Below are 23834 nucleotides of genomic sequence, written 5' to 3'. Positions count from 1 at the left end.
AGAAATAAGAATAAACAAAGGAGGGGAACGAGATTTAAGAGATCAAACTCGTATATACATCAGAAGACCGAGGTTAAATGATTTAAGTGCGAAACACTAAACGGAAATAAGATTCAAGATCAATGACATCGAAGGCGGGGAGAGCTCCATTGGCAGCTCTAACCCAATCGGGTAAGCAAAATGGTTTTCCAATGGACGCGTCGCAACGCGTCTGTTGCCAGTGAATCAATTCACTCCTCCTTTTCTATTTGTGTTTTCTTGTCTTTTGCTCTCATTCCTTCTCTACTCTTTCTGTCTTATTGGATCTTTGGAAGGCGGTGAACTGTGATACCTTGTCTATTTTTTGAATCTCTTTTCACATTCCTTTCTACCTCTCATTATGCCACACGAAGATGACGTCCCCGATATCCCTGATGAGGCTCCCCTCGAGACCGATCTCTATGAGACCTTGGGGGTTAAGGGTGATGCGACTGCCGATCAGATCAAATCCGCGTACAGAAAGCTGGCGCTAAAGCACCATCCTGGTGAGTAATGCCATTTTACATATGCTTGGCTGAGTGTACTATATACTTTATGCCTCAGGATGAGGAAGCTGAGAAAAAGTGACGTTATTCTAATAACACAATAGACAAGGCTCCGGAGGATCAAAAAGAAGAAGCAAACAAGAAGTTTCAGCAGATCGCCTTCGCCTATGCAATTCTGTCAGACGAGCGCCGCCGCCGCCGATTCGACCTGACAGGCAGTACCGCCGAGGCAGTGGACGAGGATGACGACTTCAATTGGGCGGACTTCTATCGGGAACAGTTCTCAAGTGCAATCGATGTACAGGCGCTCGACAAATTCAAGCAGGAGTACCAGGGCTCGGAAGAGGAAGAGGGCGACCTGCTCGCGGCGTTTGAGAAATACCGAGGCGATATGGACAAGATTTATGAGTCGGTCATGCTGTGTAACGTGCTTGATGACGATGAACGCTTCCGCGCCATTATTGACAAGGCGATTGCCGATGGAAAGGTGGAGCAGTACAAGAAGTACTCCGAGGAGCCGGAAAGAAAGCGACAGCAGAGACTCAAGCGTGCGCAGAAGGAAGCTAAAGAAGCCGAGGAGGCTGCTAAAGAACTTGAGAAGAAGGAAGAAGTAAAGGAAACCAAGGCGAAGAAGGGAAAGAAAAAGAAGACCTCCGCTATGGATGACAACGATCTGGTAGCTCTGATTCAGCAGCGACAGGCTTCCCGTGCCGAGTCATTCTTTGATAAACTGGAGGAGAAATATGCCCCTGGCAAGAAACGAGCGGCGAAGTTTGAGGAGCCTCCTGAAGAAGCTTTTGCAGCCACCGCAGCTCGACGCAGCGCGAAAAAGAAGAAGGCTACTAAGTGATGTGCGTGGACAGGACTTCGTTGGCTGCTTTTGCTCTTCTTCCTTTTTGTTTGTTGATTCTGGCCGTTCTTTTTTCTGGAGCAGGAGTTCTGGGAGACCACTACGGATACTTCTTGGTCTTATTGCTTGTTTTGATTTGGGGAACTACATCGTCATACAGCGAGATTCGAACGACCTGGATTTTTCATGTTACAAGACATATGTCATAAAGACGAGACTAATGACTTCTTTTTTTCTGTGGTAGTTATTATTTGAAGGAAATCTTAACATCATGATTAGCGCACCGTGAGCCCATTGTTCTACCATGTAAATAAGAGCCCCGAGAGTTGTAGGAGGGAATACGAGTCAGCAGTACCATTTCTTACCCAAGATTAGTATCTAGATCCTCTTGAAGAGGCGATGATTGGCAATGGCGTGAATGAACCATTAGGCTACAATTGATTCTCGTGTAACGGCGTTGGTACCCATTCAAATGCTAGGAATTCGCAGTGCCACCGTCTCGTCTTCATGCACCTTGTGATAGACGCAAGGGATTGGAAAGTGACACCAAATGGGGGAGTGATACTAATGACATCGCCGGCATAGAGTTCAGCCTTTTAACATTGGATTTGCTTTTGCTTTTCTTTTCTTTTTTTTCTCAGAATTTATGTTTTTATTTTTTCCTTCCCCTTCTGCTCTCCCCTCAGAGGCTCAGATCAAATCCCTCTCTCTGTTGCCCCGCCATAAATGCCCGAGCTCTTGGTGAGTGCCTCTTGAGTTTTCGGAGACCCTTTTTGCTTTTTCTTTTCTTTTCTTTTTCCAGCGCTGATCCCCATTTAAAGTGAAACTTTCTGTCAAATATTCTGTTCTGCATCGATTCTGGTTGCTGATCACTGGGGAAGTTTCTTTGATTCATTTTGTGGCCCGACGGTCGTGAAAGTGGATTCACTGGGGACAAAGAAGAAGAAGACCCTCTGGGCTCTGGGCTCTGGAGAGCTCCTGCCGTGGGTGCCAACTGCAAAAAGGGTCCCTTGCAGACAAGAGTTGCGAGCTTAACAACACCCAATAATAATCGATTATAACCCCTCTTACTCCCTGGACACCAATCGTCGTCGCTTCAGATCACCACCATCACAGTGGCGACCTGCCTCCTCACCCAAAATAAGCCCTCCTAAGGACCATTGTGATTCAAGCCAAAACAAGTCTCCTCTTCTTGGCAGCGACCGGAGAGAAACTAGTGGAAGATCGCCTGTGATTGACACGGCTGCCTACACGTGGAAGAGGAGTCGTTAAGTTTTTAAAAATACCGACTAAAGACGGTGGTGAGACTTGGGTCGACTTGACATTTTCTTCTTCTTCAGACAACCCACGGTGTGGTTTTGTTGATCTTCTTCAACCCCCCATTTGCACACGATACGGTTTATACTAGAACGACCAAACAGCGTCCGCCGCTGAAAGCGGAAGTGCGGACGCCCCCGTCCAGACTCGAGCTAAAACCGTCATTAGGCGGTTGATCTCCACATTCCACAGCTGTTTGGTCAGCCTCTTGCTTCTGGTACGACTCGGTTCTCCACAGCTTATCAACCGCCGCAGGCGGCGCCACCCACGATGCAGCACTACTACAGTAGGAAACCCGCCGCAATGTCGCTGGAAACTGCTCTGGAAGAAGAGCGCCGTGAGCTGGTTCATGAATATGAAGGTCGCAACGGTGCCCGCTCGCGACGGAACCACAGAACAACCCCGACTACCCCAGCGCGGAGCCTGCTAGATATTGCTCCATCGCCTGGGGCCCTGCCTCCACGGCATGGGTCCATCGCCGGCATTGGCGTCGGCGTGACTCCCCCTTCCGCTCAACGCAGCGGGCATGAACCTCTCGTTACCACTACGTCTAGCACTGCACCTCCTCCTGTCAAAAAAACTTCCACCCCACGACGCACGACATCGGCTGTGGCTCCGCCGCCAATCCCGCAGAAGAAATCTTCCGCTGATTCCGAGGACGCTCCCCGCAGATCCAGCGACCCGCTTTCGGTCACCAAGGATAGCAAACTCGATAATACCAAACCCCGGCAGAGTATCCGTTGGGACGATTCGGTCACAATGCCGCCTAGCGTCCTCTCTCAACGGCGTGCGAGCCAGGCACAGGAAAAACCGCCGACCAAGGCCCTGCAGGGCAGGAACGCTATGGCAGCGGTGATGTCCGGCCTGGATATACGGGTCGGGCTGCCAAGTTTTACCAGAGGCAGAAGCTCATCACGGAACAACTCAGCGCGCGGGACCTCGTTGGACTCGCGCTTGTCCCCAAAGAATCGCTGGCTCAGCCCGAGCTCCCGGAGCCCGGCATCCCAGTCGACCAAGCCGGCAGCAGAAAAGCCGAAGCCGACAGAGACAGAGAGTACTAGTAAACAGCAACCGGATAGACCGGCAGCTCGCCGCCAATTGTCCGACGACGATGTCCGTTCGCCGCCACCTGGAGATGAACGTTTGGAGAAAGACATGTACGACAGCGAAAACAACTTGATCGAAACCAGTGAAGAGGAAGTCGATGATTCAACCTCGAGTGATGATGAGGCTAGTTCCGAGCGTGGGCGAAAGAAAACACCAGACCGTGCCACTCTTATCGGGGACAATGAAACGAGCCCCTCAACGACGGATTCGAAGGAGCGTATGTGCCCCTCGTTTCGCTTTTACTTCTCCTCTTGTAATTACTAACAGTAATAGAAGCTTCAGAGGATAGCCCCGACGACAAATCTGAGAAATCAGAGTATACTCATTCGGCGAAACAGGGCCCAATTCCCAAGAAGCCTGAGGTTCATCCTCGGACAAGCTTCGACACAGCTTCGGCGGTAAATACTCCCTTTGGATCGGAAGACGAGGCGGAGTTGTCCGACATCAAACGGGCGCAGAAGCTCGGAATCCAAATGTCCGCCATTGACAGTTCCGTGCACAACAGGTCTATCCGGACTATCATCCGCGGTGACTATACCGGCCTATCAGAACAAACAGAAAATGGTCGTCGCCGACAACGCAAGTATCTGGTAACTACAGACCTCAGTGAAGAATCTGTTTACGCTTTGGAATGGACGATCGGCACGATTCTTCGAGATGGTGACACAATGTTTGCCGTCTGTGCTTTTCATGAGGAGACTGGTGCGCCAACCTCCGTTCAGATTGGTGAGGGCGCCAAAGCCATGCAAGATGCTGCGGCCGTCGTGGGGTCGCAGACTGAAGAGACGGCGCAGCAATCGCAGAACGATTCGTCCACCAATTTGTCTCGCGCGCTCTTGAGCCGACTTGGCTCGGGAACGGACAGCAAGCCCGGCTCTGTCGATTCTCGGGGGATGTCCAAAGCGGAGTCCGAACGCGTTCATGCGGTTGAAGTTATCTCACAAACGTGTGTCCGACTCCTCAGAAAGACGCTGTTACAGGTACGGGTTGCCGTTGAGGTGATTCATTGCAAGAGCCCTAAACATATGATTACCGAAGCTGTATGTGGTGCAATCCTGGACCCTTTACCGCTGTCGTAGCTTGAAGTGACTGACATCTTTGTTGTTCTCTAGATCGACGGGCTTGAGCCAACCCTTGTCATTGTCGGTGCCCGGGGCCGGAGCGCTCTGAAAGGGTAATTATTCACCATCCTACTCCAAAGTTCCTACAAAAGCTAATTGCTTCCAGTGTACTTCTCGGGTCATTTTCCAATTATCTGGTCATGCACTCCTCGGTTCCGGTTATGGTCGCCCGGAAGAAGCTAAAGAAGCAATCCAAGACGAAGAAGACAAACATTCGTCTGTCGAATAATCTATCAACACCCAAAAAGCTTGCAATGGCAAAGGTGGATTAGGTTGACTGCACATTTCCCGCGCTTGCATTTCGGATAGCTTGACGGTTTCTAGCCATACGGCGCATGTCTTTTTTCGCTACACTTTCTCGATCATTTACCTTCAATTCTCAACCTGTATGATTATGAATTATTGTTGCCATGATGGACGAAGATGCCCGTTTTGCCTATCTTTCTTTCTATTTCTCTTATCATTTCGTCAAGGCTGCTTTCTCTTTTCATTTTTCAATTTTCATTTTTTTTTTTTTTCTAAATGACGTCCTGCACGCATATTGCTACGTGGTTTAGGGATCAGTTTGATATGACAACCATCAGCACACGGATATCCTCATGACTTTGCAAGATCAGAATAAAACATAATGAGTTGGGACAAATTCCCTAGACAACCAAAATTGTGCCTCACAAGTTATGTATGTGTACTCCGTATGTAGACGATGTCATAGCTTCAGCTGGAATCACGTGCACGAGTCACCGCCCAACGACTGCGGAGACCAGCCATCATATCGGACTACGTACGATCTCACTTGGCCCCGACGTCAGGAGCTCCTCTTCCTTCACTCCCCACCCTCTTCTTCGCGGCCCCCTCCTGTATCCATTTTCGGCAGCTGGTCAGGAACTTTGCAGCCATGGCGTCCGAATTCGTTGACCCCAGGATGACTTCCGTCAAGCCTCGTATTCGCTACAATACTATCGCAGGTATTAACGGACCGCTGGTCATCCTGGATAATGTATGCCCCTCCACTGTATCTTTGCTGGCAAGCTGAAGAAGCTTGCGTGTCACGTATTCATGCTCATGGTGGTGTTGACTTAGGTTAAATTCCCCCGATACAACGAGATTGTATCCTTGACTCTTCCTGATGGTACCGAACGGTCTGGTCAGGTCCTTGAGGCTAGAGGTATGTTGAGCTTATTTAGAAGAGGGCCATACAGGATCGATCAGACAAGCTAACTCATATATTCGGTGAATAGGAAGTAGAGCCGTCGTTCAGGTGCGGAGTACTCCAGAACATAAGTCCGATAAAAGTTGTTGTCGGGCGGAGCATTAACATGGTTTCCGATTAGGTGTTCGAAGGTACTCCCGGTATTGATGTCAAAAAGGTATACTGCAATGGCATAACTTCGTCGGGTGGTTGCACATCTTTCTGAGTCGTCATGCTGACTTTGTCTTAGACCAAGGTCGAGTTCAGCGGCCACAGCTTAAAGCTGGGTGTCTCGGAGGACATGCTGGGTCGTGTATTCGATGGTTCGGGTCGCGCCATTGATAAGGGTCCCAAGGTGTTGGCGGAGGATTATTTGGATATCAACGGTCAACCTATTAACCCTTACTCGAGAGTACGCATACGCTATCCCCCGGTGGATTCGATGACGGAGCTAGGTGTCGCTAACGGATGGTGTAAAGGTGTACCCCGAAGAAATGATCTCCACCGGTATCTCTGCCATCGATACTATGAACTCCATTGCTCGTGGTCAGAAGATTCCCATTTTCTCCGCTTCCGGTCTTCCACACAACGAAATTGCTGCCCAGATTTGTCGCCAGGCTGGCTTGGTCGGCAAGCCGACTAAGGACGTCCACGACGGACACGAAGAGAACTTCTCGATCGTCTTCGCAGCTATGGGTGTCAACATGGAGACTAGCCGTTTCTTCACCCGTGATTTCGAGGAGAACGGCAGTATGGAGCGTGTCACGCTGTTCCTGAACTTGGCTAATGACCCTACGTACGTCCATCATCAATTCCTTAGGGTGCCCCTGTGTTTACCATCCTCGTGATACTGACTGTTTGTTTCAGCATTGAACGTATCATTACCCCTCGTCTTGCCCTGACAACCGCCGAATACTACGCTTACCAACTGGAGAAGCACGTTCTGGTTATCATGACTGATCTTTCAGCCTATTGTGATGCTCTTCGTGAAGTCTCCGCTGCCAGAGAAGAAGTACCCGGTCGTCGTGGTTACCCCGGTTACATGTACACTGATTTGTCCACTATCTACGAGCGTGCTGGACGTGTAGAGGGTCGTAACGGGTCTATCACTCAGATTCCTATTCTGACTATGCCTAACGATGGTTGGTTTCCCTCCTTTTATCAGGAAAACTGTGTTGACTTTGTATCAGACATCACCCACCCTATTCCCGACTTGACAGGTTACATTACTGAGGGCCAGATCTTCATTGATCGTCAGCTGTACAACAAGGGTGTCTACCCCCCAATTAATGTCCTTCCATCTCTGTCGCGTCTGATGAAGTCTGCCATTGGTGAGGGTCGTACCCGTAAGGACCACTCTGATGTGTCCAACCAGCTGTACGCCAAGTACGCTATTGGACGTGATGCCGGTTAGTCACCCCCACCATGAGTCCCCTGGAGCCATGCGGTACTAATAAAACTACCACAACAGCCGCCATGAAGGCAGTCGTCGGTGAGGAAGCCCTGTCCTCCGAAGACAAGCTGTCTCTCGAATTCTTGGAGAAGTTCGAGAAGACCTTCATTAGCCAGTCCCCCTACGAATCGCGCAGTATCTACGACTCCCTAGACATCGCCTGGAACCTGCTCCGCATTTACCCCAAGGACCTCCTCAACCGTATCCCCAAGCGCGTCCTGGACGAATTTTACGCCCGCTCTTCCCGTAAGATCGCCAACAAGGATACAAGGGACAACAGCGTTCCTGAACAAACTCAGTCGTCGACTGGTGATCTCATTGAGACCTAGATTCGATCCGTTCTACTGAACTCCCGAAGATGAGAAGAAGGATGACGGCGGGCGGTTTTCTTTTTATCCCGAGATATCTATTGTTCGTGTTTGCTTTATCATTGCATGTTAAGCTATTCTTCTGTCTTTGTCCGCTACGCACTTTGCATATACTCTTCGTCGTAGTTGTATATCATATAGCTTATATTGGTCATTTCCTTGTTCGTCCTCTCGATGACACTGGATACGCATGTAGGGAATAATCTACTGTTACCGGTATGATGATATGGGATGATGAGGAATGGTAAAAGAAAAGAAAAGAAAAGAAAAAAAAAAAAAGATAATGAGTCTAAACAACACCTGCATGCTGGATATCTAAAATAGATCTTAAATATAACGAATCCCGAACGACGTCATAATAAGGAAACTTTTCTCTTCATTTTATCATCGCTCATCAGCGAACGTCTATCGAATCAATCAACCGTAGGACTATGCAAAGCCCGGATATCTGAACTAGATCAAACCAATAGGTATTTTAAGTTTTGCGTTTAGCACGCAGTCGTAGTAAGGTTTTTAGAAACGCAGATCCCAGCCAATCTGAGGACCCAGGCGGGGAAGTTCATCGGCAACGCTCTGGACATCTTTGTCACCTCTGCCGCTGAGGTTGAGGACGATGTTCTCGCCCTTCTTCATGGTCTTGGCGAGTTCCATGGCGCCGTGGATGGCGTGAGAGGATTCCAGGGCAGGGATGATACCCTCGTATTGGGCGAGGGCGCGGAAACCGGCGAGGGCTTGGGCGTCGGTGGCGGCGACGAACTGGGCACGGTCGCTGTCCTTCCAGTTGCTCAGTTCCGGGCCGACACCGGGGTAGTCGAGACCGGCGGAGATGGAGTGGGTCTCGGAGATTTGGCCGTGCTCGTCTTGCAGAACGTAGGTGCGGACACCGTGCAACACACCCTTGCTACCGCCAGAAAGAGTGGCGGAGTGTCTGTCGGTGTCGACACCGTCACCTCCGGCTTCGACACCCAGGAGCTTGACGCTGGTGTCCTTGGAGAAGGGGTAGAACATGCCGACGGCGTTACTGCCACCACCGACACAGGCGACGACTGCGTCGGGAAGCTTGCCGATTTGCTCCATCATTTGCTGCTTGGTCTCGTCACCAATGACGGACTGGAAGGTACGGACAATGGTTGGGTAGGGGTGAGGTCCAATTGCAGAGCCGATGATGTAGTGAGTGGTGTCCAGATCAACAACCCAGGCACGGAGGGCCTCGTTGACGGCATCACGCAGGGTACGGCTTCCAGCATCAACAGCCACCACGGAGGCACCGAGGAGCTTCATACGGAAAACGTTCAAGGCTTGACGGCGAACATCTTCTGCACCCATGTAGACAACACACTCCATGCCAAACTTAGCGCAGACAGTCGCAGTAGCAACACCGTGCTGACCAGCGCCTGTTTCAGCAATGATTCTTGTCTTGCCGAGTCTCCGGGCAAGGAGAATCTGGCCTAGTGCGTTGTTGATCTTGTGACTTCCAGTGTGGTTGAGATCCTCACGCTTCAACCAGATGTTTGCGCCTCCAACGTGCTCTGTAAGACGGTTGGCAAGGTGAAGGCTGCTAGGTCGACCCATGTATGGGTAGTAAGAACGGTATTCCTCCCAGAACTTGGGGTCGTTCAAAGCCTCTGCGAATCCCCGCTCCAACTCGGCCAAGCAGTCCATGAGGGATTCGGGGACATACTGTCCACCGAACTCACCGAAACGCTGTGGTTGTGCAGAAGGGTTTCCACCATTAAGAGCTTCCAGCTGATCGGCCAATCCCGGCCCCGAAGGAGCATCGACATCAGTGACGACGGCTGTGGGCTGTGAGATGGCCGCCTGCTCCTTCTTCTCCACGAAATCGATCACATTGACCTGGCGTACAATTGCACCCTGTGCATCCCTCTCGAGCTTGCGACCGGTAACACTGGAGAGATACTCCTCGGCATGCTTAGCCGCCTGACCAGCAGGGGCTTGACCCAAGACAGTGATAATCTGACTACCAATAACACATCCCTCAGCTAGATCCTGCACAGTCAGAAAGTGCTCGCGAGTGCTGACACCGAATCCTAGGGCAGCAGGCACATTGCCAGACCAGTTGTGAACACGAGACAAGAGCTCGGGAAGGTTTGCGCTGAGTTTTCCGGTGGCACCGGTGACACCCATTCTCGAAACGACGTAGATGAAAGAATCGGCGATCTTGCACAGGAGCTTCATGCGGGACTCTGAGGTCGCGGGGGCAATGAGAGGGACGAAAGAAAGGCTGCATAGCATGTCAACTCATTTCCATTTGAACGAGCAAAGAAAGGATATCATGCGAAGACGTTCACGTACCCATTGCTAGTGCAGTGTTCTCTGAAACGCACAGCTTCCTCGGGGGGCAAATCGACCATAATGAAACCATTGACACCAGCCTCCCTGCAGTCCTTGAGCATACGCTCCTCACCATAACGCATCATAGGGTTGTAGTAGCCCATCAAAAGGATCGGTACTTTAAGACCTCTGCGGCGGGCCTCCCTGACCTTCTCAAGGACAGTCGTGACTGTGACGCCGTTCTCCAATGCTTTGGTGTTAGCCTTCTGGATTGTCGGTCCGTCGGCGATGGGGTCAGTGAAGGGCACTCCCATTTCAATGATATCTGCATGAGTCGCCCCATTGCGTCAGTGAACTGCATTCCAGAACGGGACTGATAAGTGGCGGGGTATGGGGGAGCCGTCACGTACCGGCGCCTCCATTTTCCAAGCCGAGGAGGATATCTACAGTCTCCTCGACGGTAGGGTATCCAGCAGTGATGTACGCTACCAAGGCGGCGCGCTTCTCCTGCTTAGCCTTGGCAAATGTCTTCTTGATGGCTTCCATGGTGTCGGTGGTGAGGGGAGGGGTCCAGGGTCCAGGAATGCGGCTGACTTTTCCGAAAGAACAGGAAGATAAAGAATGAAGTGGATCCCCAGAGTGTCAATTAGGACAGTTGCTGGGTGGAATATAAGGGGGTAAATGGAGAAGGAGGAAATGTAGTCCTTGTCAAAGTCACACTGCGTTTTGAGTCATGGCTCCTCTTGTCTCTGCATTCAAATTGCCATCGCCGATGTCCCGCCGAGTCAGGTGATGTGGCGATAAGATAAGCTCTGTCAGGAATTCTCTTCCCGTACGGTACGTACGGTAAGTATGTATCGATTGTACGATACCATCGGAATTACGGGATAGGGTACGGGATTAGGGCTGGAAGGATCACAAAGTAGAAAGAACAAGCAGCTATTATTAAAGGGCGAAATCTTGATATTATACTATAAAGCCATTCTCAAATCAATCAGTAACACAGTGGTTGAATGGAATCAATCAAGCAACAAACAAATCAAGATAGCGGTATTCACAGACGCCAAAGCTATGCATATATAGTGGATTCTCCCCGATCGAGGTCGACCCAAATAAGTAAAAGAACACAAAAGTCTGCCTGGAGTCTCAGTGTGCCTTGAGCACAAGTGAACCACAGTGCATCGGAAATTGAAACAGAACACATTGCACACTTTTCCTTCGCCATCCCACCCAGAAATCCCAAATACCCAGACCTGCGAAACCAAAAGGAAGGACAGCAGCGCCATGCTATGCCAAAATAATTGTACAACTGCCGGAAAGGAGTGAAATCCCAATGCCCATATATAATGCAAATGCTAAAGGGAACGGACAACAGATCGTCTAAGATGCGTCATGTCAACAGGTTTTAAATGACGAAAAGATGGGGCATTAAGACATGAAGAATATTGAAAAGGAGAGACATCGGATCATACGAATGATCATCAAACAAAAAACGCTGAAGCCAACTCACAATAGTCCCAGCACGTAAGACATGATAATTGACCCAGCGCCGCGGCTTAGAAAAGGAGTGACGATAATGGATATCAGAAAGGGTAAACTCGAACACACAAAACCGAAAACGCCGTGCAATGCGATTGGAAAGGGGATAACGTATTATAAATGTCCGGGCTTAATGAGACGGGTCTTGGACGGAGTATGACATCGGGGTCAGGTAGTTGTAGGTGGGGCCTCCGTTTGTGCCAGGAGCGTTGATGAGAGGGTTGATTTCCCAAGTCCTGCTAACTGGTGCAGAGAGGCCAAGATCACCCTGTTGTTGGCAGACCGCTGGATAAGAGTAGGGGGCAGCCATAGGATGGTAGGGTTGGCTAACAGCAGGTAGCACAGCTCGTAGCTCATGAGTGCCGGTCATGGAATGAGCGGGGTGGTGATGTGCTGGAGGGGAGTAGGCTGCGGCTGCAACATGGGCACCATATGTGGTTGATGGACCAGTGTCCGAGACAGATTGTGGGGATGCCGCGTTTGGGGGCTCAGTGCCAGAGTCCGATGCAGCGCCGTTACTTGTATAAGTTGAGCTAATGGGGGTGGGGAGTGCCCCAGCTGTCGACGAGTAACTTGCGGACTGTGACCCATGGACGTCAGCATTTGCGTCAAAGATTTGCAACGTAAAAAATCCACCACTTACGTATTTACCAATGATTTTCTTCAGCGCATGGCCAAGTATCCGCCAGGGGAATACTTTGACGTCCTTCTCAATATTGCGCGGCTTTGGGGCGGGGAAGCCCATGATCACCTTGAAGAAGTCTTCGCTATCGGCTTTTGCTTTTGAAACAGTAAGTGGCCTGAAGCCTTCCAGGTTCCTGCGAATACGATTCTTCTCTTCCACGGTGAATCTAACACCAACCAGCGACTCAAGGAGGTAGATCGTATCGACGCTCGTTATGAAGCATTCATCTTTACCATCCCAGTAGATGCAACTAATGCAGATACTGTTGGGAGCACGGTCTTCGGGAGCAACTGGGTTAAAATCCGCATGGATGGTGCTCCCACTTTGCATACGAGTGAATTGAACCAAGCGACGCTTAGCCTCACGCTCCTCTTTAGTCCAGCTTTCTGTCATCGAGTCCAAGCTGCCATTGAGCTTCAAAACAGCCTTCGAGGGATACATGGCATAGGGGTTGAATGACTGAGTGTGGTGACCGAGGCTGCTTGACTGCTGCAGGGTAGAGGTGCGAATAAGCGTTGGGTTAGAGAGACGCGCGGGGGAGGTTGGTTTTTGCTGGCGGAGGCCGTGGCCATAGGCGAATCCAGGAGCTCTGGAATCTCCGTGGACAGTCACGTATGAGGGACTCCATGAAGGGGCGAGGGGTGAGGGTGCTCGGATGTTGGACTGTGGCGTTGCATTTACAGTCGAGTACTGCGCTGGAGCAACTCGGGGTGACGAGGTTGGGTGATATGGAGCAACGAAGCCATTCATCGCAGGCAATGATTGCAAATAAGGTGAATAAGAGTAGGCTGGCGGCTGCTCCTTGCCCTGGATTGGCGGCCCAGTAGTCCTCTTTCCCGACATAGGCTCCTCCGAGTATGACATGATCCTCCTCTTTCGGGATTCGTCCGATGGCGAGGGGTGGGAAGCATTCTCGTAGGTATATACACCAACTTGGAGGGTGGTAGAAGGACACTCGTTTTGGGCATTCATCGCCACTTGCAAGGGCACAGCGAAAGAAGGCGAGCCTGTTGAGATAAATGGAGGGGTATCTACCGAGAGGGCATACTGAAACAAAGAGCCCTGGAATCCCAGGAAGTGTGGTACACATTCGCATTTCTTCGAACCAAAAACCAGGTAAAGAGTTGCGTAAGACGAAGTGTGAAGATCATATGGGGACTGGATTTGCACAAACACCCGAGTCCCTTCTGATCCTCTTTGAGGAGAATAAGAGATAACCTCCGGTAGTTGGCGGGATTCGCCACCTAGCATGGGTGACCGGCTGTCTTCGTAAGAGCTGGCATATTCTTGATTTCCCATGTATGGGACACAGTCGGATATTTGACTCGCATGATCGGCCATGGGGGAGGGCACCATTGATGTGCTCGTCACATATGGGGCCTGACCGAAACTGGAATAGGAGGCACCATCTTGTACGGACCGAGCAGATTCGTAATCTAGATATATAGTCAGCAATTTGACTCAAACGAGGCGTGGCGCCACCAGGTTTCTGGTGAAGCATCGGAGTACCAGTCCCGACCAAACTTACCGAGCAAGGCCGCCTGTGGGGGCTTCTGAAGAGTAGACATAGACAGGATGGGTTCAGACTTGGCCAACAGGCCGTCTGATAATGAACCGATAAACCGTGACTCTTCAGTGTCTGATAAATCTAAGGATTCGTCTAGAATCAACGGGGTTTGGAAATCAGGGTCGAACTGTGAGATCAAGAATGTTAACAGACGTCCAGTATTGTCGAGACAACAAGACAATTTGGAAGTCTCTAGCGAAACAGGTATTTAACCAAGCTTCTTAAACAGAGCATAAAAAAAGCAAGGCGAGATAATTGGAACAGGGACAATTGGGCAGCAAAAGGAGAGACAGGACAAAGTAAATCGACATACCAAAACACCGTGTGCCTTCGAGTAAGCCAGCTTGAAGGTGTTGCAGAAACTGCAACGAAACACAACCGCTTAGAAGCGAATGACAGCGAATTTAACTGGGGAAACGATAGGATAGCGGAGAGTCTTGGATTGCTCTCCGAGACAAAACGAGTGACGACACGAAGCGGCTGTCAGGCTCAACAAGGAATACGCAACAACGGGCTTCGAATCAACGACCAGCATCCAACAACGGGCAGTGAGACCCGAAAGGATGGCTGCAGGACGAGAGCTGGAGATAAGCCACGCTAACAAATACTGCTTGGAAAAGCCACCTATAGGGAGCCAGCTTGCATCTGCGAAGGACGTATGATAATTCCAAGTACGGTCTGGGCTGGCGAGACAATGACTAGATTCCGCAGACCAATCTCAACGAGCGAGTAGTATCAAGTCGACGCAGACAGAGGCAGGAGATGTTTTACTCTTCGTCACAATTCCGGAGCCGACTAGACTCAGGTGAACTGAATGACAGTTGGGGGCCACGAACTACCCAGCTAATGAGTACGAACCTTCCAAAGATCAAAGGAATCGGCTTGCTGCATGAGCTAGTAGGACTGACCAAGAGTAATAAAGGATTCAAGACCGCAGGCGAGGCTAGCGGAAAGCTATTATGCAAAGTTCACCGTCCCCAAATATCTGACGAAATAGCCTACGCCATAAGAATGTCAATAACAAACATCCGGGGCTAGGGGAGCAAAACCACTCGGGGAAATGACAAGCACCTGGGAAAGTCCATCATGGGCCCTAATTTTCCTCGGGGCCCGTGTGCCCCAAGGGCACGACCTGGGAGAAGCAAGGAGCCCAAAAGGAAGGGGACGGATGCAAGGCACCATGGCATCAGTGGCAAAGGGGATAATTAAACTAACCTTAAGAGATTACGCCCTGTAGCGAATTTGAAGCCCTTTGGATTCTCCAGGAGCTCACTTGAGAACTTTGCTGGGAGTTTCGTAATCAAATGGTGCCCTTAACCGAGACAATGATTCACGATGCTGTAGGCCCAGATCGAAATGGTACGGATATTGGTAGATGACCGGTTAGAGGCCCACCCTCTTGAACGAATCGAGACCAGACGAAGGGCTGAATAAGAGGGTAAATGACGGAGGGGAGTCGTGGACTGGGGACACAACTTGACGATCTTGATGTCCCTGCCGCAGTACAAACGACGCTGCGGGTCCTTCCTTCTATAGCCTGTGAGCCTTTTTGAGACCCGACAAACGGCAATTGAATAGTGCGCACAGAATAAGTAAAAATGATTGTCAGTCAATCAGAAGTCAATCCTCCTAGACAGGCACCTTTCTTTCTTGTCGAAATGAGATGCCAAGGATGAATAAGTCGTCGGATTTGTACGGAATCGAGGACCAGGCAGAAGCAGGCAAAACGACAGTCGTCGAACGAAGAGCGAGCGCGATATCCCGTGATGACCCAATAGTATATAGAAGTGCAATTAAAACCGTCAACGCATCCACTTTCTTCTTTCCCTTTCCCTGTAACCTGATCTTATTTTCTTTTTTTCTTCTTCTTCGGGATCTCTTCCACTGTTTCTGATTAGACCTTCGCGTATTTTCTTTTTTCTTTTCCTTTTTTGAAATTGTTATTCTTCTTCGTCAACCAACGTAGCGAACGTTATATAGTTTCGAATAAAAACACAAAGCGAGTGTGGTGGCGAACGTGCGATGAGCGAGTGTAAAAACGAAAGTAAGAGAAGTAGTAGTCGAATCCGATCAAGGTGCCATAACAGGAAACCAAGAGGGGGAGGGGGAAAGGGTAAATAATAATAAAACGGGGAAGAGGAGGTGAGAAGTTTAAAGGGTTTAAAAAAAGAAAAGACCAAACCAGACAAGGGACCAGTACGAGGTGACGAGAGATATATTATTTTTTTCCCTTTTAGCACTAAGGCCGAGGGATGGGGTGGTTAAGGGCACTCGAAAAGGATGCTGGTCCTTAGTCTTAGTGTGGCGGGGATGCAAAGTAAGAGGGAACAAGTCAAGAATCGAGGGTGGTTATAGGCTGGTAAAAGGCAGCAGTAAGATAGAGTAGGTAATACTGGGGCTTGAATGAGGTTGGTAAAAGTCAAGTCAATAGGTAGAAGAGTTGACACCCAGGGATCTTTGGATGTAAAAAACTGGGATTATTGTAAAAAAAATTGACGGTGATTTATGATTCTTATTATTATAATTCCTTTGAGAATTTTTTTCGTTCTTTTTTACTTGCCTCCATATTATAATTTATATAGATCAAGTATTTTATTTCACTCTAATTTTCCTTCATGGCTTTTGCTTCATATTTTTCTTTTATTTTTAATTTTTTTTAGATCACTTACTATCTTAGGCTATACTTGTGTTGAAAGATGGGTTGTTATAATTACCAGTACTATTATTGTTATGATTTTAATATTCTTTTATTTTTCAAATCCGTTTAGTGATCGAGTATTATTGATCCTAATAATTATTAGTATTACCATTGCTAAACCAGATATCCATAGGTATTCCCGTATGGATAGTAACGGAGGATGTATTTATGGAGCATGACCTCCGGCGGAGCCCATTACTGGTTTAGTTAGGGATTCTGGTCGGATTGAAGGACAGTAATTGCTGGATTTTTGCTCCAGTCGAAGGTCCCTGGGTTTCCCTCCTCCACAACCACATCTGAACCGTTACCAGTCCGTCCATGGTGAGCCTGAGAATGGACTGTCTCCATAATATTCTTCGACGAAGTTTCCGCGGTGTCCGCTTTCCTTCGGAGATCCACAGAAGGCAGAAAGAAAAAAGTGACCTCATGGCGGTCCCTTTTCTTTTCTTTTTATTTTGGTAGTATTTTCTATTTTTTAGGATTTTCTTATCGGTTGTATTCACTCATCCATTTTTCGGGTTACTTTCTTTTAACCGCCCGTCCTCAATTTTGTGGTTCGGGGATAAGTAAGCTACTAGTTCCGGATACATTCCATCAGGACAGAAGATAGCGTGTTCTGGTAGTTCTCGGAAGAGGTGGGAAATACATACAGGCCAAGAAGTAGAAAGAGGGTGAAAGGGAAGGAAAAAAAAAAAATAAAATAAAAAAACAAAACACACGAAAAACACAGAAAAAACAGAGAGTGGAGGGGGGGTTCTTGCTGAAGGTAGGTTAGCTCAGGTCTAAAATAATAACAGATGCAAATATGATTCGAAGGAAAACCCTCAATACCCAATCCCAATCCAGAAGCCTACTAGCAAGGGTGCTAGCAAAGAATAGCAGCAGACACCGTTCGGGCGGTCCACGCCGCCTTGAGCCTGTGGATCCACTCTGAGGGTGGAAAAGCATGGGATCAGTCAGGGCTGCAGAAGGGGAAGTGGATGGAAGGGTCATGGGAGAGAGGGAACTTTGGAACTCCGTGACTCCGTACACAGAAGGATTTCGATTCAGCAATGCCTACGGGCCTGTTATGATGCTGAGGGTCTTCCCATGACCGGTGGCTTTCGTTTATTTACGCCTTTTATGTACGTTGTCAGAAGATAAGATGATGAGTCCAAGGTATCGAGCAGGAGGTTAGTGATGTTTCTTTTCTTACTTTCTTGTTTCTTTCTTTCTCTCTCTCTCTCTCTCTATTGTATTCAATTTTTTGTTTTCTATGTTTTTTGGTAAAAACTCTCTGATCTGCTTTTTTTTTCGCTCCCTCTTTTTCTCGCCATGTTAACTAATCAGAAAATGTGAAATGACCTCATTGGACTAAGGAACCTTTGGTACTTGACAGGAACTACTATGGTTATAGTGGCAGCATCAGATTTGCACCGCCTCTTTTCTGCCTTCGCTCCTCTGACCCGTAACCCTACCCTACCTTTCCATTCAGATTCTCTGCTTCTTTCTGCACTATGTACGGAGTCAGTTAGGTGCCTCGGTATACATTATTCACAGTGACCCACTTTGGGGCATCCGTCCAATCAGATAGAGTATGATCGAACCTAGTAGTCACCCTGGCGGACACCGAGATGTGATAACTACTACGGAGTACATGTACTCCGTAGAAGAGGCACAGAATATAGATTGCGAAGTGCGTCACATTCCCACGCCCTACGCCCTATAGATCATCAAGCATGGTGCCTCGGTAGAAATAGGCAGTCTTAAGGTGAAACGGATAGCAGAATCGATATGCAGAATAACAAAATTGAAAAACGAAGAATCGGAACAATGCCCCAACCCATCACAACCATGGCATATTATTAGTTCTTTGGAGAAAGGCTCGTACCCCACCCATGCCCCTTTCCACATCGGGCAATCCTATCTTCTCTCCCCCAGGTGCCAATTTGAACTTGGAGTCTCGAAACCTATTTCCTATTGGAAGTTTCTTATTTTGGAGCCCAAGGGCAGAAGATTCGAAAGGTAGTTAGTCCGACATTTCGCCCTTATCCCGGTCTTTTCCCCCTTGGGAATGCCCCTTCCCGATTTTGAGAGTTTACTCCATACTTCTCAGCCTATCTCCCGAGGACATGCCGTACCGTCGATGACCGACTCCCGGTGGAGGTGTTAAAAAAAAAGAAAAGAAAAGAAAAGAAAAAGAGAAATAGAAATTAACAGATGGCTCGGGATCTCAGAGACGCATGGCTTTTTTCTGACAAATTAAATTGTACGGTACCAGCGTTGAATGGAGCCACTGAGAAGCCTAACAGCCGGGAGACTTTTGTTCGAACGGTGACTAAGAGCTACCATCAAAGCAGCCGTCCCGGTTTTCCGCCTTTTGCTTTTCTTTTTCCTAGCCAAGCAGGTAGACGCCTCTTCGGTTTTTGACTCCACCAGCGATCTATGGAACCCGAATCTGGTAAATGGATCAAGAAAGCTTTCCAAGATTGACTTGTTGTTCTGCTAGTTCTTTAACTTAATGACCCAAAATACTTTTGAAAAGTCGTGTGCAAACCAATCATCGCAGCATCTCTAATAATATCTCCACTAAGTTGGGTAGTAAGAAAGTTTATTCGGCTATCAAACTTGGACCCTGCGAATTCGAACACGAGCCATCGAGGTCACGACCGGTCAGGTTGATGATTCGCATGTCGTGTAAGACGACACTACAGTCAGCCCACGCTGTGGCGGCGGCTCTGTCAAGACGCAGCATCCCAGAGCTATTCTTGTCGAACAAAACAAAGCAAACCTAACGTTGGATGCCTTACGATGAGATCGGTGCCTAACGATAGGATGAAAGGAAGGCTAATGTCGACTAGTACCAACTCTGTCCCATCCCACGGGAGCGTTGAACCGGCAGTGAGTTGAGCTGCATACCAAGGTCGGCAAGGTGCCAACAATAAGACCATGCTACTACTATCTCTCCTATGAACCAATGTAAGTTCAAGTAGCTCTGTACTACGGAGTATGTTAGTCGGACTCAGTAAAGCACAACTTTCACGAATCCAAAAGCTCCCATCAATGGCCCCCGATCGAGCCTAGCGGCCGATCTAAGATGCTAAACATAGCAAGCCTTGCATTGGTCTTCGAGCCATGCAAGGGTGATGAGGATGTGATTGGTCTTGAAAGCACACGATAGGTGGAACCACTCCACTGACACCTGGTAAAATCCGCTTTCTTTTCGAATCCTCCGTCCTCCAGCACCCGTTGTGATTTGTTGCCTTCAATCCGGAGGTGGCACGATGGATGCACAACAAGCCCTTCACCTGGGAGGGTGGTAGACATGGATCCTAGGGTAGTAGCGGCCGACGTGACTCTGCACTGTCACCATAACTCAACAAGAAGTCAGCGTTGGCCATAGCTTAACTACTCCGTACTTACCGCTCCTTGAACAACGAGGAAAATCATTCTCAGCCGCCTGGTTAAGCCTTCAGATGCTGTTCATTGATTCTTATTTTCTATTTTTATTCTTCTCACATTTTTTGGATTCGAGGCCATCTTATGATGCAGTGGCTTTTGTCCCCGAGAAACCCGATCCAGGGACTCGGTAGGGCAAAGGAAATCATGAGGTCATCTCACGACAACCAATTCAATTTCAACGAGCAGTTTTGAACTACCACAAACTAGTACTAACACGGTCGAAACCCAGGGCAAAGGGAAAAATAAACCGAAAGTGCGTCCCACCAGTTTCCGATGAGGTCACATTGACAGTCCAAACTCGAAAAGTAAAAGAAGAAATGAAGAAGGCAAAAACGCAGATCACACCAGGAACGAGAAACGATGCACAGCACCCACCCCCGTCCCTCACAGATGGCGATGATCCTCAAGCACAACCTAAACTAAACCAAATTCAAGATGAAGTTCCGATTAGTAGTCAACCAAAAAACACTCTGGTACACAAGTTCCGATGACAAAGCAAATTCCGAGTCCTTCCTAGCTACTCCGGGTAAGGTATGTAACTGATGGACACTTTGTCTGCCTTTTTTTTTTTACTTTTCTAATAGTCGGTCTACCATAGATACTAGATAGTGCTCAAACTCCACATGGAACACTCCATCGGATCCGGAGAACGCCGAGCCCTAACGTTGTGTATGGGAATCCTGATATAGAGTTTGGAACATTGGACTTCCCATCCGCATGCTTAATTTGCAATGTCCCGTGGGAAGAAGGGGCCGTGCGACGGGATAAGAGCGGTTTCAATCTCAAAGCACGTTGGAAAGCCGTTGTTGCCCTTGAGTCGAGCATGCATGGTTGTAGGGTGCTAGTTCCAGTTACCATTTGGGAGGTGGTAATTGGGTTAGTTAGTATTGGGATGGGATAAGCTATCAATGGATCAGGAACGTACAGGCACTAGTTATTCCCAATGTCCCATGTCTAAGTATGCTTAGCTCCAGAGTACCCATACTAGTCATGAAGGTCGTCGACCAAATACATGTCGAGTCATTCGGCATGTGCTTTCCCCCACCTGCGATGTGCGACATCGGTCTTCTCTAGCTGCAATTACTGTACTACTTTTATATTATCTATTTAAAGGACGAAGTAAATAGACTATAGTAGTCGATATTGGGCAGCTAGAACTAGCCAGTGGACACAGGTATAACAATTACAGGACCGAAGCCGGTGGGATGTCGTGCCAAATCCATGGTCCCATTCTGATAGTCCCCATGTGGGTTTGAGCGTATTCCCTTCGTATAATGTCATAGTAGGGCGCAACAAAAAAGAAAGATGGACATATGATGGCCCTGCTATAGTTACACAGCCGTATGATGATCGTCTTGGCTTTGATCATGCAGCATCATTGCATGACATTAACCGATCGGCATAAATCGTATCTCAATAATCAGCAAGTGCAACCCTGATGCGATGGACACAAAGCCCAGCACAGACATTCATATGCATGGTGACAAATTGAACCACGAGCGCAAAGCACTGAAGAGTTCTCCATATAATGAATAAGTCCCTACATAGTTATATGAAAAAGAAATATAGCATATATCCTTGCATGGTACATCGCCTTGTAAGATTAAACGACCTGAATATTGTGTATATCCCTTACATAAGTACATACTCATCCAGCTTCTCTGCAACCACCCACACACCCCACACTTACACACCCCCTTTTCAGCTCACTCGGGAACCTTAGACAATCCTACGCCAGGGTGAGAAAGTGAACTAGTGGCTTAGCAGGTCGAGAAAGATAATTAAGTTATGCGAAAGGTTTTAATGTTTATTCCTCCGGAGGTTCGGAATTTTCTTTTCCACACGCTACTCACGGAACAGTACCGAGAGACGGATGTACCCATACAATTCATTGGCATACAGGGTAGGGTACATTGTACATGTACATATTAAGTACATACATACATCTGCATGCTGCATGGGGGGACTGCGGCGCAGCCACAGACTAAAGCTAGTCCAAGTGCTTGTCAAACAAGATCCTTAACCATGTTCCCATCGGGGGCCAGTGAGAGCCACCAAGGAAAAGTAGAAGGAAGGGGGGGCAAAAAATAAAAATATTAAATTTTGAAAAAATTAAAAAAAAAAAAAAAAAAAAAAAAAAGTTTGAATAGGTGCCAAAATGGTCCACAGTTCCGCGCCGGCCGTTCTGATCGGCACGTTTTGGGGGCTGGGGAAAAAGGTTGTCGATCAGATTACTATTACAGATGTAGACATAGGTTGCTAAATTCAATTTCAAATTCATAACAAATTGTTATCCGGTCGGGGGAATCATTGTTTGACCATCATGGATTTCCCCATTCGGCTTTCTTGTCGCAGGTTCAGCCAGCCTCAACCGTTTTTCTTTTCCTTGGAACCCCGCCCCGAGTTCCCCTATAGCATTACTACGTATACTCCTTAGCATAGCCATAAACACCAAGATAGGAAACCGGTTCTCGCTGTCCCTTTGGAAAGGGCCTCACCCTGTATCAATCACCTGTAACTTAAGCTCAAACGAGGGAGATAACATAAAAAACCAAGGCGGCTACGCTGCATCCATGGATCATCGCCCTATCTCCTAGGGATAAACCGCAGATGTCTCACCAGTGTTCCCCTCCATGCAAGTAACCAAATTTTAAATAAATTATTGGGAAGTTTAGTCTGGTATCTAGAGTCTTTTAGGTAGTTGTCTAGAGAGTTTAGACTACACCTAGCGACGTGATATAGAGTTATAGTTCAGGTACCGTGCAAGGTACAGTAATGGGAGTAAGACACCTATAGAACCTAACTATCCAAGAGTATATCGGTAGTTCACCTTGTCTGTAAGTATGTACCGGCCAGAGAGTCGTAACGGACGATCACTGCAGCTGGAACCAAGTTACAACCATCCTCATTGGAGTATATGCTGTCTACTATGTGCGGATACAATGTACATAGTATCGGGATGGATGATGGTCGGGAAGGATGTACGAACCTCCGACGGTTGAAGCAGACTCTTCAGGAATTTCGGAGGGTAAATGCGGGATGAAACGTTGCTCTCAGCTTTGGCCGGTGGGTCAGACGTCTCTCATTCTTGTTTAAGACCAAGACTATTGAACAAAAAATTAGGTTGGTAGCTCAGGGTTAATTAATTTTAGTCAAGGACTTGAGGTCACTTAGTCGGAAATCCAGGGTTTTCCATCGACGGTACAGATTAATTTCGTCTCGCTCGGGTAAGAAAAAACTGGCCGGTGAACTGATCGATTGATCGATTTTCCGCCATTATTGGCTGATCTTAACAGGAGGAATTAAGGCTGTACAATTACGGTTCGAGTAATCTTCACGATTGGCACAAAGCAAGATACTACGTATAGTAGTAGTACTCTGTAGGTACTCCGTATAATCAATGAATACTTTGTACGGAGCTGTTACATATTACACAGTATGTATTACACAGTATATCTTTAATTTAACACGTTTGTGACGTGCACTCAGTATATTACGGAATTATGAGGATCACATTAATAGTTATACTTAAGTGCCAGTCTTATAGTGATGGGGTCGGTGGAGTGTCGCATCATTTACCCTCTGCCACATGGCATGATAGAGGCATATCTTAATTTCACCCGTTATGATGTGTCGCCGGTGTAGCAGAGCCAAGATTTCCAACGGGAATCTAGAATACCCGT

At 48.2% G+C, this 23834-nt stretch overlaps 5 protein-coding genes across 5 annotated transcripts; 3 read left to right on the top strand and 2 right to left on the bottom strand.

Annotated features, from left to right (window-relative positions):
• Window positions 1-379: 379 nt before the first annotated feature.
• On the top strand, window positions 380-1374 carry AO090026000281 (DnaJ domain protein; the record flags this gene model as incomplete). Its single annotated transcript, XM_001821707.1, has 2 exons — window positions 380-524; window positions 629-1374. 2 exons carry the CDS (start codon window positions 380-382, stop codon window positions 1372-1374), a joined length of 891 nt encoding a protein of 296 aa, XP_001821759.1.
• Window positions 1375-2961: 1587 nt separating this feature from the next.
• On the top strand, window positions 2962-5191 carry AO090026000282 (universal stress protein family domain protein; the record flags this gene model as incomplete). The annotated part of the gene is made up of 4 exons (XM_023236130.1): window positions 2962-4015; window positions 4081-4838; window positions 4911-4972; window positions 5026-5191. 4 exons carry the CDS (start codon window positions 2962-2964, stop codon window positions 5189-5191), a joined length of 2040 nt encoding a protein of 679 aa, XP_023090978.1.
• Window positions 5192-5814: 623 nt separating this feature from the next.
• Window positions 5815-7890, top strand: AO090026000283 (H(+)-transporting V1 sector ATPase subunit B; the record flags this gene model as incomplete). The annotated part of the gene is made up of 9 exons (XM_001821709.3): window positions 5815-5916; window positions 6000-6084; window positions 6158-6177; window positions 6251-6286; window positions 6359-6520; window positions 6588-6904; window positions 6976-7250; window positions 7299-7517; window positions 7580-7890. 9 exons carry the CDS (start codon window positions 5815-5817, stop codon window positions 7888-7890), a joined length of 1527 nt encoding a protein of 508 aa, XP_001821761.1.
• A 552-nt stretch (window positions 7891-8442) lies between these two features.
• trpB (tryptophan synthase TRP5) lies at window positions 8443-10767 on the bottom strand (the record flags this gene model as incomplete). The annotated part of the gene is made up of 3 exons (XM_001821710.3): window positions 8443-10171; window positions 10243-10546; window positions 10632-10767. 3 exons carry the CDS (start codon window positions 10765-10767, stop codon window positions 8443-8445), a joined length of 2169 nt encoding a protein of 722 aa, XP_001821762.1.
• A 1123-nt stretch (window positions 10768-11890) lies between these two features.
• On the bottom strand, window positions 11891-14903 carry medA (transcriptional regulator medA; the record flags this gene model as incomplete). Its single annotated transcript, XM_023236129.1, has 3 exons — window positions 11891-13689; window positions 13974-14139; window positions 14871-14903. 3 exons carry the CDS (start codon window positions 14901-14903, stop codon window positions 11891-11893), a joined length of 1998 nt encoding a protein of 665 aa, XP_023090979.1.
• Between the last annotated feature and the right edge of the window lie 8931 nt (window positions 14904-23834).

Source organism: Aspergillus oryzae, chromosome 3, assembly GCF_000184455.2.
Source record: "Aspergillus oryzae RIB40 DNA, chromosome 3".
Classification (NCBI taxonomy): Eukaryota; Fungi; Ascomycota; class Eurotiomycetes; order Eurotiales; family Aspergillaceae; genus Aspergillus; species Aspergillus oryzae.
This window is presented reverse-complemented; position numbering and strand designations above follow the sequence as displayed.